Source organism: Musa acuminata, chromosome BXJ1-2, assembly GCF_036884655.1.
Source record: "Musa acuminata AAA Group cultivar baxijiao chromosome BXJ1-2, Cavendish_Baxijiao_AAA, whole genome shotgun sequence".
NCBI lineage: Eukaryota > Viridiplantae > Streptophyta > Magnoliopsida > Zingiberales > Musaceae > Musa > Musa acuminata.
This window is the reverse complement of record NC_088328.1, coordinates 28,343,512-28,362,931: the sequence shown is the minus strand read 5'-3', so window position 1 is coordinate 28,362,931 and position 19,420 is coordinate 28,343,512. Positions and strand designations below refer to the sequence as shown.

The 19,420-nt window shown below is 38.7% G+C and overlaps 2 protein-coding genes across 5 annotated transcripts; both read left to right on the top strand.

Annotated features, from left to right (window-relative positions):
• Positions 1-724: 724 nt before the first annotated feature.
• LOC135585881 (uncharacterized) lies at positions 725-8,640 on the top strand. Of its 4 annotated transcripts, none has more exons than XM_065099431.1 (8): positions 726-1,075; positions 2,729-2,887; positions 2,975-3,041; positions 3,112-3,192; positions 3,316-3,434; positions 7,069-7,145; positions 7,458-7,601; positions 7,676-7,778. In XM_065099431.1, the coding sequence occupies exons 1-8, from the start codon at positions 747-749 to the stop codon at positions 7,723-7,725; spliced, it is 1,026 nt and encodes a 341-aa protein (XP_064955503.1). In that variant the 5' UTR covers positions 726-746; the 3' UTR covers positions 7,726-7,778. The 4 variants fall into 4 exon arrangements, with proteins under 4 accessions (XP_064955490.1, XP_064955503.1, XP_064955508.1 ...); XM_065099436.1 differs by having other exon boundaries at positions 727-1,075; positions 7,700-7,778; XM_065099423.1 differs by having other exon boundaries at positions 728-1,075; positions 7,692-8,637.
• Positions 8,641-9,432: 792 nt separating this feature from the next.
• Positions 9,433-10,908, top strand: LOC135612039 (UDP-glycosyltransferase 73C6-like). The gene has a single exon (XM_065107764.1). It carries the CDS (start codon positions 9,433-9,435, stop codon positions 10,906-10,908), a length of 1,476 nt encoding a protein of 491 aa, XP_064963836.1.
• The last annotated feature ends 8,512 nt before the right edge of the window (positions 10,909-19,420 follow it).

The following is a 19,420-nucleotide window of genomic DNA, read 5'->3' as shown; positions in this document are numbered from 1 at the left end:
AAACATTTTTTGTCGAAGTATTTGACATTTTTAACTCAACAAGAGGTAGATCGGAATTTTTATTTTTTTTTTGCCTGACAAGAGTAGCTCAAACTTTTTTTTGCCTAGATAGATTAAACAATTATTATTTGATCAAAGAGGATTAAACTTTTTTTTATTTAATAGTTGATGAGAATAGACCGGATATCTTTAATTTGAAAGTGGGTTGAATATTTTTTTTGGCTCAAGTGTATATCAAGTATTTTTTTGATCTGACAAGAATGGGTTATATTTTTTTGATTGTAAGTTGAGCACTTTTGTCCTACCAAAGTGTTGCTTGTTCTTAACCAGAGTACCAGATGGTAGAATTTTAATAATACTCAAGTTGTCTGATCTATTGTGTTTTGTCTTGATTATCAAACATTGTTGGACTTAACTCTGGTAGATTTTTATGACCTTGATTCTTGCACAGGCACAAGTTTATCTTTAGCATCATCTCGGTGTGATAATATCTAGATTAACTATGAAGTTAGTAGATGTTTTTGACTAATTAGGCTCCACATGTTGAGTTTCGATTAATCGTGATTGATGATCATGTGATTTTAAAGAGATTAATGTAATAGCATGATTCAAAATAATTGCGTACCTGTCAACTACCATGAAATGACATAAAGGAAAATGTACGCCAAGTTTCAGAAGTTTACGGGGATATACAGACATTAGTGATCAATACGAGAATAATCGTCTTAAGAGGGCTCTCTCTATATATGCCTACGCATTGCACTCTTCAGTTGCGTTGGTATTTTTGGTTTAGCTGCTTTCCGCGACCCGGCGTGAATCCGCCGGACGGAAAGCACACGAGTGGAAGCGAGTTCTTGAAGGTGGAGCGGTTCCTCGAAAGGCCACGCCGACCCCTTCCACCTCGCAGCCCATTCTCCGCCTCAATGGATTCAAGGGGAGAGGAGGCCGGCGTGAATCCGCCGGACGGGACACGCCCGGACATCTACGAGCTCTTCTGCCATTACAACGCCCTCTACTTCCGCGACGCCCTCGGCGCCTGTGCCCTCTCCTGGGCCTCCTCCTCGCCTTACCCCAGGTGACGGACAATGCTCTCTCTCTCTCTCTCTCTCTCTCTCTCTCTCTCCCGCCCCCAACACCCCGGGGCCCGAATCCTCGGACACGGCCTTAGTTGCTTCCCCTCTTCACTGGACTTACACTAACGTTGCCCTGTGCTCTGCTGTAGTGAGGTTTTGGAAGCATGGCAACACTAGAACGTTAGGGTTTGGAAGATTAAGGCGATTTGCAATGCATATGATTGTGATATACCAAGATATACAAGTACATTCATCGTGGATATTGAAATGATGATGGTGACATATGATTGGATTCATTGTTTGTTTTGGCCTCCGGTTTTCCTTTAAAACCTTGTCAGCGCCAATTTCTGTTTGATTAGCACTTTGGTTGTTTACTTTTTCTTTCTATTCATTTTGTTTTGATGGTCTTGCTCCTTTATTCCTTTTCCTTTTGTTTTGTGTTTATGGCTGTGTGTGTATGTTTATTTATAATTAACACTTGGAATTCGCTTCTCTGCTTGTTTACTATTGGTTTTTAGTGATATGGTGTGTAACAACTTTAATCAAGCCATCTACATACGAAAACAATGCAATTAAGATGAGTAAGTACTCACCGTTGTGCACAAAAGATAACCTTGACTTTTCTATGGAATGGAACTTTAACCATGTGGCCTAAATGATGCTTAGGTTCAAGTAGTAGCAGCAGATCCTTCATCTCTCAGTGTTGAGGCGGCTGTATGGAGTTACTAGAAAAAGATAGACTTGAAAAATATCTTCATTCAATAACAATTAGGTGTTGCCCCAACAAAAGATAAATGAGAGTTCGTCTAAGATGATCGTCTGAAATGATATGAACATTTTCAAAGTAGATTTGCAAATAGTGGGTCGATTGAGATTACTGATGTGAGGGAGGGGTAGAGGGTGGTATAACCAGATATATTTTATTACACAAAGCTTAATGACTAGAAAACATCTATTTACCCACCCCAATAATTGGGATATGATGGCTAAGTTTGTTTGTAACTATTTTTTATTTCCTCATATGGCACAATTGTGGTGCATCTCTTTCAGAAAGATGGTTGACTCGCATTGTGCTATGGTTACATATGTAGCTTCGACATGTAAGTTCTAAAGAAGAACCTCATTAACTTTTGGCATAAAGTTTTCATATAGATGCGTCCTCTAGTAATTATTTTTGGACTAGATGGCATCCTGCTTGATGTTTTGATAGTTTCCTTGCCAGTGACAAGAGATAAGTGGACACACACAAAAGCTTTATTAGATACAATAAAAAGAGATCTGACTGCTTTTGGCTTCACTAATGATATTGCCATAAACGATGCTCAATGATCGTACAAGATTTAGGGCACTAACCATAAATAGAAGGGACATTATGGGTTATTGCTGTTATTATTGTTGGTGGTGTTGTATGGTTTTCTGCTCAAGTTGGCCTTGAAGCTTTGCTTAACCGTATATAATAAAATGCTCATGTGATGATAAGAGTGTGCCTTCAATTAAAGTTGCGACGTTTTTAGACTATAAAAGGAAGTCCCAGATCATATGCAGGTGAATTCCAGTTAATGGATTTTATAGTACATGAAATTACTTGAAATATTTATTTTTGGTTCATAACATTACAAGATCAATGACCAAGTTTCTGTTCTTGCTTAATGCAGCTATGCTGCCTACTGTCACTATTATGATGGTGGCGGTTGTGAGATACACCTGTCTAAGCCCTTGTTGAAGACCTGCACTGCTTCTGATCTTAAAAATGTTTTACTACATGAGATGATTCATGCTTTCCTCTGGATTGAGTACAATAACAAGGATCACAGGTATATATTGGATTGTTTATAATGCAAATGCTGCTTTTACAGCTTTTATCATATCATATGCCTAAATCGCATACTTTGATTGAGCAGTGACCATGGTCCAAGTTTCCAGGATATGATGAATTCAATAAACTCCAACTCAGTTATAGATCCTCAGGTTTGTGATCATTATGGTTTGGTAGTACCTAGTGGTTTTGGACCACAGTTAATTTCTTTACCTACTACAGAGACCGATAGGAGGATACAACATCACGATCGATCATGGGTTTCAGAAGGACCATAATGATGATGGAGTTCACCAATGGATTGTAACACTAATTCTCTTTACTTTTCATTGAAACAAACTTGGTTGAAATTTGATCCATATATGATTTACGGAAATTTGATGGCATTCATGTGTCTTGGATGGCTGTTATCATTTCCTCCTGCAGTGTGAACTGTGTGGTGAGGTAATCTTGTCAACCACAAATAGAGGACCTTCAGCCGATGACTGCATCGAAAATGTGGGGCCTGATGCATTTTGTGACAACCCATTATGTCACTGGCATAGGTACTGCTATAGTTATGGGTTTCTTTACTACATTTTAAAAAAACAATGATGATGCATATTTTATGACTTCAATAGCTGCTATTTTAATAATGAAAAGTGGCAGATTAGATGCTGAAGCAGAAATTTAAAGATTGATGTTTAACCTTCTACAGAATCTATTGGTCTAATGTTATTAATTTATGGACTGGTTTTTTACTCCCATATTATCTGTCAGTACAATATTAATATTGATTTACTCTTGTTTTATTTCTCTTTTTAGTGATGTTTTCTTCGAACACCTGTTGTCAAGTATGATACTGATGCTCTGAAGCTTACATGCTTGCAACTGAGTTATAAAAAGAAATATTAATGATATTTTTAGGCATACGATAGGGAAACAATCATTTATTTTAATATAGAAAAATTATAAAAGTCTTAAATATCTTACTACAATTTAATAAAAGCCAGTTTGTGTTTAGAACTAATGAGATAGAACAAATGGAATATTTTGGCACAATCAAAGTATAATCCTGTAATCGATTTCAGTAATATAGTCAACTCTGTTGTTCACATTTATCATCGAAATTTTCACCATTTGTATGAAGGTTCGTAATATCGGTGCATACCGGTGTATCGACCAATGATCAGTACGGTACGTACTGAAGTGTATCGACGGTACACCCAAAAAACATTGAAAATAGCTCCAAAAATACTTGAAAAGTAAAAAAAAAATGATTAGTGTTTTTAAGTTGGAAATAAATTTAAATTTAGTGTAATTCTAGTGAAAATAATCTAAATTAGGAAAGAATAGTGATAAATATTTTTTTTTGGGCTTTGAGGAGTAGCTTTGTGGTACGTTTCAGACCATCCTGCCATTAATATTGAATTATCTACAAAGAAATGATTTGAATTTTTATATTTTTTTTATAAACAACTTAAACTTTAAGATTTAAATGAATCAAGTAATTGATCAATGAATATACCTGGTTCTACCGTCAAAACAAACGATGGGACTCCACGGGTAGTGGATCGAGGTCCTCGATCTTATGTGTCCGTATATCAATTTGATACGTTTGTTGAACCCAATCTTGAAATTGATCCCACGACATAGTATACTGATACATCGTATATCATTGGTGCATCAATGTAGTGATGATCGTAGTTTGATCATCGTGAATCACACGTGTCCGAGGCGACTCCTGAGGCAAGTATGATTATGGCATGTATTGGTGCGAAGCATGGAGATTGTCAGAACTTCTACTTTACCCATTATTCTATTGTTCTATATCATAAGATCAATCACCATACTACTGCTCAGAGAAGTATGACTAACTATCACCGTACTGTTATTGCCATAAGATTCTCCATGGTATGATGGCTGTGAATACGATGAGCTTCACTCTGTGGCTACGTCGAGTAGGCTTTATTGCATCTGCTCAAAATCATCCACTGTCTTCCCCTTCTTCCGTGTATAAACTTGACTAGTACCTCGTCGAGTTTTATGATATGATTCTTGGGTGGCATGTGTAAAATACTGCTTCTCGGTCCATTCACCACCCTCAAATTGTGTAGACAGGACCATTGACTCCCAAGCATTGCTATCATCATCAGTTGAGACACTGTTGTCCATGTCGCTGTCATGTCTCTGGATTGAGCGGGTTATTGAATGCGATTGAGAAGGTGTTTTGTCGCCTAACTCGATTCTTTCCAATGGCTACTGCCTTCCCCTTTGCGTTTGCCTTTGTCTTTGCACGTTGGGCGAACAACTGTGACGGTTGGGTGTCTCTAGTTTCTAGAGCAATTTGACTCAATGTTGTTCGGCTCCTTCCGCCACTTTTTGATTAAAGGGGATCTTCTTCTTAATCCTTTCAAATTTGATCCAATCCATAAATAATAGCTTTGTTGAGTTTAGGAGAGTGAAAATGTGAGAATGAGAGAGAGATATGAGTGAGAATGAGTTTAAGAGAGTGATATGAGTTTAAAAAAGGGAGAGGAAAGGGTTTTAAAACCTTTTCCTATGGTTCAAACAGTCAATTTGACGGTTTAAAATAAGGCGATCTCAGCTCTTGATCAGTAACGGTTGTATTTTGAACGTTAACGCCTAGTACAAACCTCATATCGCCCGATACGATGTCAGGTTATGGTACCACCTAATAGAGGGCGGTTCAAATACCAGTCCCTTGTCGAATCGGTACGTATTGCCCATACCGAGCGGTATGGGTCGATACGGCGAACCCTGATCTGTACTAAGTGTAGGTAGGAGAGTTGCATTATACAGCCAACAGCCAACAGCCAACATAAACTTTGTTAGATCTTAAGACCTGATAAAAGTTTATTGGAAATGACAAGAAGAAACTTGTACACTCTTAACTTGGCATTGTTATAAAATATTTTATTAAAACCCAAGCCTGGGTCAATTCTGATAAGCTTGCTTTATACTTTATAGTATATTATAGGGTATATGGCTCAACAACATCAAAGAAACCATATAATTAGTTGTATATAGACTTGCACTCTCCTGACCTGATACTCAATTAGGCAAAAAATGTTCAATGTGCATATCTCACTTGTCCGTTGTGTATCAATGATTTTTTCTCTTCATTTTCCAATTTTGGATATTGATGGAACATATCTGAAGTTAAACCCATGCAGATTCAATATGTATCGTTGCCTAATAAATGTCAATTATGGTCATACTTGCAGTTTTGCAATACCCAAGATTTTGGCACTGGTGATGGCACCAAAAACTGAGTAGATATTAAATAAATGTAATCAAGCCCCAAGCCATTTCTTTTTAGTTCAATATGAAATATTTGCTAGGATTGGAAATCTTAAATGCAAATGGATAATTAGACAAGGGTAAGACATTAGGATCTCTATCTGATGTAGATAACGGAAACTTTTTAGTAGATATATGTAAAAGGAAATAGCTCCCATCACCACTTCTTTCCATTATTGTTGTATTACTGCTAAACAGTTTATGGTACCTTTTTAGCTTTGTTTATACTGCTGGTGTTGACAAAATGATACATCTGTCCTTTTGCTTGTAATTTTTTGCATATGTTTTCCTGTGCTATTTGTTGATTTGATGATATTGAAGTTATTGGATTTTTTATTATGAATTTTAGGATAATCTACACTTTCAGCATATATATATATATATATATATATGTATATATATGTATATATGTATATATATATATATATATATATAATTTATGGAAACATCCCTTTCGGTGAAAGGAGACAGAAATTCAGAAGCAATCACCAGCATGTGCCTTTCAAATTTTTAAAGACACAATTATGACGTGGCTAGAATTACTTATTATGTCTTAATGATTGTAGTTTTAGGCAAAAAGTTGAAGATAGAAGCAGGATCAGGAATCTGGACTACTTATTATAACTTTGGCATATGCTGTCTACCTTATGTTTGCAGTTAACAGCCAGCGGCTCAGTTACCAGCTTAATATTATCTTCAAATTTTGTAGTCAATGGATTGATACCTTACAGGAAAATGTGACAATAATACCTTCTGCTAGGTTGCTCTTTTATAGGTGCTGATATTGCTCATCATTTCAGCAACCTTTTTTTCTTAACAGTTACTTCAGGTTTCTGCCTTGAATAGCTCATGAGGTTCTTGCTCTGGATTTTGCAGCCATAACAAGCAGTGCAGTGGTAGATACTCTAAATGTGGGCCACCTGAATGTTACGGTGACAAAACTAGTTCAAGAGGTCAGACATTAATCAAGCCATATGTATCAGTTCTTTTTTCCCTTAATTTTTTTGACATTGGGACAAAGAAAATAGAAAATAAATATTTGTTCCCCAAAAGTTATTTATATAAATAAAATCCTGCCTTTGATTTTGTCTGAGGCAACTTGAATACAAATTTTGATGGATTTAATAGTGCCAATCATAGATTATTTCTGTTTCAAAATTTTGATTATCATTTATTTAAACCAGTATTCACTTTTATTAATGCTTATTACAATCAATTTTTAAAACAAATCACTTCTAATGAACATTTTCTATTATTCTTTTCAGGCAAACAAGAGTGTCATGAGAACAGGACTGAAAAATTGCCCCATCTAGCTGGACAGACCAAACAAAGATTACATAAAACAGGACAAAAGAAGGATAAGCACAATGGCCAAAAAAATAATTTAGCCAAGTATTTGCTGCCTTCAGGTGATGCAACTCAAAGTTCAGCGAATACTTCTTCCTCTAGAGATGATTCTTGCAAGGAAATTAATTTTGAACAGTTGAAACGCGACCCAGAAATGCAGTGCACTGTGGCAGCAGGAGGCCGTAAACGAAGAAAAAAATGTGTTTCCAAGAAGCATGTTTCTACTCGCCCAAAAAGAAGAAAGCTGACAAGATGTGACAACAAATGCACAGTTGTAATTGAATGGTTGGGCTTATTCGAAGATGAGGAAGCTGAAGATGACTCAGAACCTCTGGTAAATAAAAGGTCAGAGAGGAGGAAGAAGCAAAAGCTACTGAGTGGTATTAAGGATTGAAATGCGCAAACTGAAGTTATCTATCATGCCACCTCCTTTCAGATGGGTTGCAGCAGAGATGACAGAGATAAACATGCTATAGATGAGCAAGAGAGACATCTGATTTTGAGCAACAATCATCTGACAGGAAGCCTTGAAATACATGCTAAGGACTGGCACACCATGAAAGCTGCATCCAAAGATGAGATTGGTTGCCTTCCCAACCGGCTGATGATGTGCTCCCAGAATGCAGTGTAACTGGATATATGGATGTTAAGATGTATGATGACTCCTTCGAAATCACTGGTTATTGTGGATATCTCAGATGGCTAGTGGCAAAAATTTCCTCCGAATTTGTGGTATCTTCTTCCATCTGCATCTATTTGCACTAGGAAACACAGTACATATGCTTGCAAGCTCATTTTAAGCTGTGCACGAGGCTCACAAGGCTCCTGTAATATATAGAATCTGGAGAGGATTGATTAGTATGGGAAACCTTAAGCTTGCCAGCAGAAAGACTATGATGTCAAGATTCATTCTCTTAGTAAGCATCCCAAGTAACTTAGCCAAACAAATACAGGCACTAAGATCTCTGGGCAGCAGGAAATTATACCTTCTTCCTATGTGGTTTTACTTCCACGTGCCATAAGAGAATATGATTCTAACATCAATTGTAGTGTTTTTTTTTTCCTTTCTAATTTAGGACGATTTTAGAGCAATTATTCGTCAAGATAAATATGTTTGAAATCAAGAGAATATGATTTCCTTCAAACGATCTTAAATTTTAATATGACCATATCTCATTTCATGCATCCAATTTGCATCATCGTCATATCTTATTACCATCCTTGGCACTAAATTTACCGATGCATGTACCCAAAATATAGGCAAAAGGCAGCCAGAGACAAACTTATGAAGTTCTATTTTGCCTTCATGTCTTTATTACGAGAAGGAACATCGCCCCAAACGATTTCAGTAATATTAACTCGTAATATTAACTCGTAATATTACCGAAATCGTCTGGGGGCGATGTTACTTCTTTGCTCACCTGCTCGCTGGTCTTAAATGTGATATCATCGTCGAGATCATTTACAGTTTCTTGAGCACAAGATGAGAATACAAGCATTATTCGGAACCGTTCCATCGCATCTTTCAAGACTTTCCAACCTTGTGGTGTCCAACGTATGAAGCCGCACATTGTTTTCGTCATTGATGAGAGACGAATTTTCGGATGCATTGTATCCACGTTGTTGAATCTTGTTAGGAGAAGGCTAGCAGTGCTTGTGAGTACATACCATAAATGCCTTGCAAATTTGGTTTTACTTTGGGCAGATTCCAATTCAATCTCACCTCTTCTTCCGTGCATAAATCATGGTCTTCATGAGGAGGAGGATTATTCGCGCTGTCTCCCACCGTTGATCGACTCCAGAATCCACAGTGCGAGTTCCAAGCTTGGCGCAGCGGCTGCCACAAGCTGAGCCTCCTCCTCTTCCCTGCTCGAAATGACCGACCTAACGGCCATGAGCTACGGCAACCGGAAACCTCACTTCGTCTTGGTTCCTCTCTTTGCCCAAGGCCACATGATCCCCATGATCGACCTGGCTCGTCTTCTCGCGCTCCAAGGGGTGGCCGTCGACGTCGTGACCACCCCCCGCAACACCGCCCGGTTCAAGGACATGATCGATCGTGCAAACGCGGCTGGCCTGCTGATTCGATTTATCGAGTTCCAGTTCCCCTGTACCGAAGTTGGTTTGTCGGAGGGCTGCGAGAACGTCGACCTCCTCCCGTCTGGGGATCTCGCCAAGACCTTCATTGCGGGGTTGAGCATACTGCGAGAACCATTGTTGCTCCACCTCCGTCAGCAGTGCTCGAAGCCAAGCTGCATCATCTCCGACGCATGTTGTCCGTGGACGAGTGAGGTCGCTCGTGAGCTGCGCGTGCCTCGCTTGGTATTCCACGGGCCCTCCTGCTTCTTCCTCTTGTGCACTCATAACGTGAGCAAGCACAATTCCGGTGGCCATTTAGCTAATGAATTCGAGCCCTTCCTCGTGCCCGGCTTCCCTCACAAGCTGGAGGTCGTGAGAGCCCAATGTTTGAAGTTCTTCGAATTGCCAGGATGGGAGAAACTTTTCGCCGAGGTGGCGGAGGCTGAATCCATGGCCGATGGGTTTGTGATAAACAGCTTTCGCGAACTTGAGGCCGCCTACATCGATGGCTACCAGAAGGCGCTCGGGAGGAAGGTTTGGGCTCTAGGACCAGTCTGCCTCTCCATCAAGGAGACCGGCGACAAGGTCACGAGAGGGAACAAGATGAACGTGGACGAGAACTACATTAGGAACTGGCTGGACGCCAAGGAGACGGGATCCGTCATCTACGTTAGCTTCGGAACCATGGTGAGCCACAGCGCTTCTCATCTGATCGAGATAGGACTCGGCCTGGAGGCGTCGAAGAGGCCATTCATCTGGGTGATCAAGGAGAAAGAGATGTGGCCCGAGGTGGCGAGATTACTGTCCGACGGATTCGAAGAGAGAACGAGCTCGAGGGGCTTGATACTGACGGGTTGGGCGCCGCAGGTGCTGATCCTGTCACATCCCTCCGTGGGAGGATTCATGACGCACTGCGGGTGGAACTCGACGCTGGAGGCGGTGTCGGTGGGAGTGCCGATGATAACATGGCCGCACTTCTTCGATCAGTTCCTCAACGAGAGGCTAGTGGTCGAAGTTCTACGTGTCGGGGTGGCGCTCAAGTTCAACATGTTTATTCGTCGTATTGCCGATGATGCGGAAGGTCTGATCACCCGGGAGGACGTAGAGAAGGCGGTCACGGAGCTGCTTGATGGAGGAGCGGAAGGAGAAGAGAGGCGGAAGAGGGCCAAGGAGCTGGCGGAGAAGGCCAAGAAGGCAATGAATGGAGGTTCGTCGTGCGAAGACTTGACGCTCATGATCCGACATGCTCTGGAGCGTGCAGGCGAGGCTTCGGATGCACAGGAGCCCTAATTAACGTCCTGAAACCGGCAGTTATGTGATACTTAGAATACAGCTACTGTCGACTCTAACATACGGACTAAATCTTTACTTCATTAGTATCTTCATTGATATTTATATTTGAATTTGAATATGAAATCTATCACTTATCTTTTCTTAATATGAATAGTCTATCTTTCCTACACATCCATCCCTTGGCGGTGCATCAACGAATCTTTATGTTGTGATCATTCCGGCATAGGGAGCCATAGCCATGCCATCTTTTGAATCTCAGGAGAACATAACATGCAATTTTCTCTGCCAAAGACACCATCATAAAACATTTCACTAAGCTCAGACCTAGCAGCTAGCTCCAACAAATCATGGAAACATAAAATCTTGGAGCATTTGATAATCTAGTGTGTGATAGATACTCAAATTTGATGCTTAATTAATCAAATATGAGGAAATATTTGGTAACATATTGACACATGTATCCATAGAGAAGAACTATGGTAGGCCACAAAGATCGTGATCTCGAAGGTAGGTGTGAGTAGAAAGACATGAGATCCATTCACAAGTGTGATCTAAGGATTAGTCCTCACAACCTTCGCTCTTACATTCTTGCACATCGAATAGCTCCTTCCCTCTTCGAGTATAAGCAAATTATTAATGTTTCTCTTATATATATATATATATATATATATATATGAGAGAAATATATGATATCTCTATTAGTTTGACGTGATTCAATTCTATATGTGAAAATTGGATGAGGTATCATCAAGGTGGTTGTGTCGATATCCTTCAAGAGATTTGTATAAAGATCAGGAGTTGATTTTCTAACTTGGTCAAGCTAAATCAAGGATAAAAATATTAAAAGTGGTGAAAAAGTTAGGTATGACCTTTTTATCATGATACAAAACAACCTTTTATATTGGATAGGAGAGGAGAGAATATCTCCTAGAACATTTTACATAGATAGAATCTCTTCTTATCCATGTTGACATGAGAAGAGATAGTATGTAACTATTGTTTAGGATTTTTGTCTATACAGACAAAACAGAAAAAGGGGTACACTTTATTTATGTGATTGACTAGGCTACCACGCCAACCGGTTATAATATTTTTTCTATTATTTGTCCCTCCTCCTAAGGCATGTTTTAGAAAATCCATTGAGAGGGTCTCAAAGTATGATAATAGACCTATCTGACATATCAAACTTATATTCCTTTGATTGCTTCCCTGAGGGAGGCAGGAATAACTAACTTATGCTCCTCGGGTGAGCACCAAAGGGGGTCCATGCCTCGAGCAAGCCTCCAGGGGGTTAGGGACATCCAACTATATATCTCTCGTAAGCATCAAAGGGTCATGGACACTTGATCTACACACCTTAGGTGAGCGCCTTTAGATGTTCACCCTCGTAGGGGGCATGTTGATTATCATTGAGATACTTACTCAAGAAGGGCACATCAGGTACTCTTGAGACACTCACTCATGGGGGGGGGGGGGTGTGTTGAGTATTTTCAAACGTTTATTTTCAAATGCTCAGGGGGGGTGTTGCCCAATTCTAAGAACACGAGAGTATCCCACTCTCGAATGAGCCTCAAGTCAAAGTCTTTGGAGGAGAAAACACCCTCATCTATCAAAATCAAAAGTAGACGAGTTTAAAGGATTGGACTCTATCTACGCCTATAAATTCTTTCTTAACATCCTCAATTTAAGATTATGAAAAAAAAAAGCTCTTCTCCCGAGCAAAATCATTTATTACGTATTAAGAGTTAATCTTGACATCCTCAATTTCGTATTGTATTGAGAGTTAAATCTTTATTGTGTTAATATTATTCAAATCGTATGAGGCGATGTTTATTCTTTTATTAGATCAGCAAATGATAAGGATAATGTTAGGATCAAGAGCACTAAGAGGGGGGGGGGGTGAATTAGTGCAGCGAAAATCTTTCGACGATAAAATCTGCGTTCGAACGATAAAAACGATTTCGGTGTGAAAGCTGATTCTAAGATTACTTTAACTTAAGATCAAGCGAGATGACGTTAAAGTCAATCTATGAAGGCAGTTTGCAGTTATGATGAAAACCAGCATACGAGCGCAAACTAAAATATGACGTTCGTACAAAGAAACTGATTTACGTCTAAATGCTGATTCGTAAATCACTTGATTAGGCGAGATACAGCTTAAGCAAGGATATTAAGGCAGTTTGCAGTTAAGATAGAAATCAAAACGTAAACGCAAACTGAAATATGATGATCGTACGAAAAAACAGATTTACGTCTAAACGCTGATTCGGAAAGTGAAAAGCTTGAAACCTGATCGTATATGCGCAGAAAGCAATAAGCTTTAGAGGAGGTTTGCAGTAAAGATAATATGCTCAAAGTAAATGCAAACCGAGATTTAGAGTGGTTCGGTTAATCTTGACATACTCCACTTTTGGCTTCCTCCACCGACGAGGTTACCGACGTCAACTAGAGGCCTTCCTTCAATAGGCGAAGGCCAACCACCCTTTTACAGTTTCACTCCTTTTGACGGGCTTAGGAGACAACCCTTACAGAATTTTCTCTCCTCTCTTTACAACTCAGGGAAGAACAGAGGGAGAAGAACTTTTGGCCTTTACAACAATTTTGAGCTCTAAGAATCATAGAAAAAGATCAAGATTTCGGTGTTAGTTTTGTGCTCTCAATGCTGAATGGGTGGGGTATTTATAGGCCCCAACCCAGTTCAAATTTGGAGCTCAAAACTGTCAATTCCCGAAATTCCGGGATCAAGCGGTTGCACCTCCTGACTGGAGCGGTTGCACCGCCTAGCAGAGCTCGAAGACTGAGCCTCTAGGCGGTGCTACCTCCTGTCAGGGGCGCTTGCACCTCCTGACAGAGCTCGAAGACCGAGCTCAGGCGGTTGCACCTCCTGACTGAGGCGATTGCACCGCTTGGCAAAGCTCGAAGACTGAGCTCAGGCGGTAACACCTCCTGTCAGGGGCGATTGCACCGCCCAGTCTCGCTCGGAGACCGAGCCCAGGTGGTGCCACCTCCTGGTTGGGGCGGTTGCACCGCCCAGTCTCATTTGGAGACTTAGCCCAGGCGGTGCTACCTCCTGGCTTGGGCGGTTGCACCTCCCACCAGAAATCAGGGTCCGAATGGGTTGATCCATTCGGCCCAATTTGGGTTTTTCAGGGGCCCAATTGCCCCAAGATTAAGTTAATGGGATCACCTCCCATTTCCAACTTAATCATTGTGCTAACTACGATTTTTCCTAAGACATTTACTGCAACTTGCTCTGGTGCGTCAATCGCTTCTTCCGGCGAGCTTCCGGCGAACTTCCATTGATCATCCGATGAACCCTCGGTGATGCTCCTGCGGACTTCCGGCAAACTCCTGGACTTGCGACGATCCACTTGGCGAGTTCCGACGAGCTTCTTTGGCAAGCTCATGGACTTCTCAGATTTGTTCCCACAGAACCTCCGACGATTGTCCGAACTTCCGTCGAACTCTCGAACTCCCAACGTGATCATTGTCTTGACTCCAGCATAACTCTTGCTGCATGTCTTTCTTCTATCATAGTTAATCCTGCACACTTAAAACAAAACTTCGATCGAGACAATTAATCCTAAGCAATTAACCAAGTTGTCCAGCATGTCATTGGTCCCTCGACGCTTTGTCCGATTCTTCGGCGCATCGTCCTCTCCTGCAGCCTATTGCCCAATCGGCCAGTTGACTCTGCAACTCCGATATCCTTGGCACAATACCCGCTCTTTTTGGCCCGATGCCCGAGTCCACGACCCGAAGCCTTCTGTCGATACATCGACCGATCCACCGGCCCGACGTCCAATCTTTTGACATGTTCCTTCGACACAACATGATTTTCCTACTTTAATTGTCTCATCCTAATCGAAGCATCCTGCGTCACTTAAAACACAGATTAAATCATAAACATATATCAAGTAGTTTCATCATCAAAATACGAGATTCAACAATCTCCCCCTTTTTGATGATGACAACCACTTGATGACGGAGTTAAACTTAACTCCCGGAGTTTAAACAAACTCCCCCTATCAATATGCCATATTGATAGAACCTTGAATTCAAACTGAATTCAAGTCATTGCAATATTCATCATGAATATTTGCAACACGTCATCATGAACTTATGCATAAACTTATGCATAACATGTCATGTCATCAACATACTTCTCCCCCTTTGTCATCAACAAAAAGGAGAAGTACCACAATCAAGTGTTTGTGATATTGGTTCAACTCATTGCATGAAAAACATAATATCAAGTTTTATCATCATGCAAGTTTGCTATTATCAAATATCAACATGTAAAATTGCGATGTAAGGTTTTGATATCATAACGCAAACATTTCAAGTGTTTATTAATTGTAGCATTTCATCACATGGTAAGATATCAACGCGTAAAATTATGATTCAAGTTCTTGATATCTTAACGCATGATGCAAACATGGCATAATGCAAATTTGGCAATCATAGCATCAATTCATATATCTCTTGATGATGCAAGCATTGCAAATATGGCAATCATATTAATTCATATATCTCTTGATGATGCAAGCTTTGCATAATCATAGCATCAGTGTTCATAGCATCAATTCATATATTTCTCCCCCTTTGTCATCAACAAAAAGGAGAACGATATAAGCAAATTTTAAATATAAGTGCGATGCCATAAGCATATTCATGTCATTTTTCAACAAAGAGTGATAAGATACCAAATATTCAAACATCTCAAGGAAAAATGACACGGAGATAGCTTTGAAAACTTCTTCCTTTTTATCTGTTATTATCTTTTTGCATGAAGGAGGAAGACTATTTGTGATACATGCTATTTGTGAGTTTACTCGAATGAAGTTAAAATTGATAAAATATTAAAGCACGTTTTAATTTTACAAGTATAAAGATATGTATGTGAATCAAATCTTTGTACGTAAAAATGACTTCCTTTTTTAAGAAGGAATTTATAAGCAGGAATCATTTCATCAAATCCATTTCTCAAAACAAAATATTATTCACATAATAAGTGTATGAGAGATGTATTTGCTAGTTGATTCCATATGTCAAAAATCAATGATATGAATTAAACTTGATATGACATATGCTTATTAAGTCTGGAAGAGGATAATTCGAAAATCCAATTGTTAAGAGAATCCGAAAATAAAATTAACACTTTCATGCATTCGGACAAGGCTGTGCTATTGATTTTCAAATACAATCATGAAGATAAGACATGTTCATCATCATGGTAGTATAATAGTAAGTTTACAATATACAAGCTAGCAAAAAATTTTCAACATTTTAAGACACGTAAGCTAGCAATTTTCTCTTTGAGATATGCACATTAGCAACTCTTTCTCCCCCTATGTCATTGGCAAAAAGAAGGGAAAACCCTTTACATTAATTTCTAAATCATGACAAAGGTAGGTTTCAATCTTATTTGTGCATCATTATATTTTCAAATTCGAACATGCAAACTCATTATTATATGATTCCAAATCATCATTCCTATTATTTCACTCATTGTTTCAATCATCTTTATAGCTTATCATGCACAATATGTCAAACCATCTAACATGATACAAACATTCATCATTTAGAGCATTCATGACATTAAATCAACATTTATAATACTTCATTTTAGCAACAACTCATAGCATTTTAAATCATGATTCACATCATATACAATACATCACATCATAATTAAAAAGCTCAAGTATTGCGTGCATTATTGCAAATCATAAATGTTTCATATCATGATAATATCAATTTTGTTAAATTATATCCTACCATGCATGATCATAACCTTTCATTTGTATATATTAAAATAAATTAATGAATATTTCATATATTCATATCATCACATAAGGAATATCAAGAAGAAAATAATTGGGTGATGAGATAAACCTTTCATAAATACAAAGAATTGCATAAAAATCATATCATGAATACAAGGAATACAGGTCACAGTCATTCAAGAGAAAAATCATCATTCATTTTCAATTCATTCAATTTGACAAATCATGATCATGATTTTGATAAAACTCATTTCAAATTTAAATCATCAAAATCATTTTTATGGCTCATAAAATTTATAACATAAATAGATTCATGATTTCATTGATAATATATTTTTCCCCCTTTTTTAAGTGTTTCATCTTAAGTGATCGATTTCATGTTAGCATGCTTTTTCATTTATGTCAAATTAAAACATGCATCAATTTTTAAAGCCACTGTTATTATCATGAAAATCGATAATCCATAATTATCAAGAATTATCATACATAATTTCAAAAATATATACTCATTAATCATAACTTCAAATTAAACATGATTTAATATACTCAAAATCGAGAAATAACAATGGACATCAACGTGATACAGATTATTACTTCTTAACCATGATTTCATATTTTCAATCAAAATCATTTTGTTTGTTTATAAAATATGCAATATTATCATTTTTGAAATTACTAGCATGATCATAATTTTTTTTTAACATTAATTCGAAACTAAAAAAGAAAATACATCATGAAAGCATCAAGTAATTTCAAAATAAATTAGGGGGATTTCGATTACCTCATCATTGAAAGTGGTTAAGGCGTAGTTTGCCATCTCGCCTTTCTTGATTTTCTCCTCATCTTCGGAGGAGCTCGATTCATCCCACTTTATGTTATTCTTCTTTGGTCTCTTCCTTCGTTCAAGTTTATTATTTATTTTAGATTTTTGTTTAATAAACTTATTAAGATTTAGTGTTCGAAGTTCAAGTTCATCATTGTCCTCATCACTTAGTCATCGCTCAAGTGGTATTCATTTGTCCAGAGTTCCAAATCCTTCCTGTTCTTTGGAAGGTGATGTTGTTCATCATGTTCATCATGTGCATTGTGCACCATTTCATATGTCATCAATGAACCAATTAGTTCTTCAAGTGGTAAGTTGTTTAGGTTTTTAGCTTCTTGTATTGCAGTTACTTTTGAATCCCACTTCTTAGAAAGAGAATGCAAAATCTTGTTTACGAGTTCAAAATCCGAAAAACATTTTCTAAGAGCTCTTAAACTATTGACAACATTCGTGAAACGGGTGTACATGTCGCCTATAGTCTCGCTTGGTTGCATTCGAAAAAGCTCAAAATCATTCAATAAAATGTTAACTTTCGAGTCTTTGACTCTACTAGTTCCCTCGTGCGTGATTTCAAGTGTTCGCCAAATGTCAAAAGTCGTTTCGCGCGTAGAAATCCGATTGAACTCATTTTTGTCCAAAGCGCAAAATAAGGCATTCATAGCCTTTACGTTTAAAGAAAAATACTTCTTCTCCAAATCCGACTATTTGTTCATCGGTTTAGAGGGAAGTTGAAAATCGTTTTCAACGATATTCCATAAATCCAAATTCATAGAAATCAAGAAAACTCTCATTCGAGTTTTCCAATAAGTGTAGTCCAATCCGTTAAACAACGGTGGACGAAAGACCAATAAGCCCTCTTGAAAGCCATGAAGAGCCATTTCTCTCGGGTGTAAATCCGAAATGAGAAATACCGGGCTCTGATACCAATTGTTAGGATCAAGAGCACTAAGAGGGGGGGGGGGGGGTTAATTAGTGCAGCGGAAATCTTTCGACGATAAAATCTGCGATCGAACGATAAAAACGATTTCGGTGTGAAAGCCGATTCTAAGATTACTTTAACTTAAGATCAAGCGAGATGACGTTAAAGTCAATCTATGAAGGCAGTTTGCAGTTATGATGAAAACCAGCATACGAGCGTAAACTGAAATATGACGTTTGTACGAAGAAACTGATTTACGTCTAAATGTCGATTCGTAAATCACTTGATTAGGCGAGATGCAGCTTAAGCAAGGATATTAAGGCAGTTTGCAGTTAAGATAGAAATCAAAACGTAAACGCAAACTGAAATATGATGATCGTACGAAAAAACATATTTACGTCTAAACGCTGATTCGGAAAGTGCAAAGCTTGAAACCTGATCGTATATGCGCAGAAAGCAGTAAGCTTTAGAGGAGGTTTGCAGTAAACATAATATGCTCAAAGTAAATGCAAACCGAGATTTAGAGTGGTTCGGTCAATCTTGACCTACTCCACTTTTGGCTTCCTCCACCGACGAGATTACCGACGTCAACTAGAGGCCTTCCTTCAATAAGCGAAGGCCAACCACCCTTTTACAGTTTCACTCCTTTTGACGGGCTTAGGAGACAACCCTTACAGAATTTTCTCTCCTCTCTTTACAACTCAGAACTTGGAAGAACAGAGGGAGAAGAACTTTTGGCCTTTACAACAATTTTGAGCTCTAAGAATCATAGAAAAAGATCAAGATTTCGGTGTTAGTTCTGTGCTCTCAGTGCTGAATGGGTGGGGTATTTATAGGCCCCAACCTAGTTCAAATTTGGAGCTCAAAACTGTCAATTCCCGAAATTCCGGGATCAGGTGGTTGCACCTCCTGACTGGAGCGGTTGCACCGTCTGGCAGAGCTCGAAGACTGAGCCTCTAAGCGGTGCTACCTCCTGTCAGG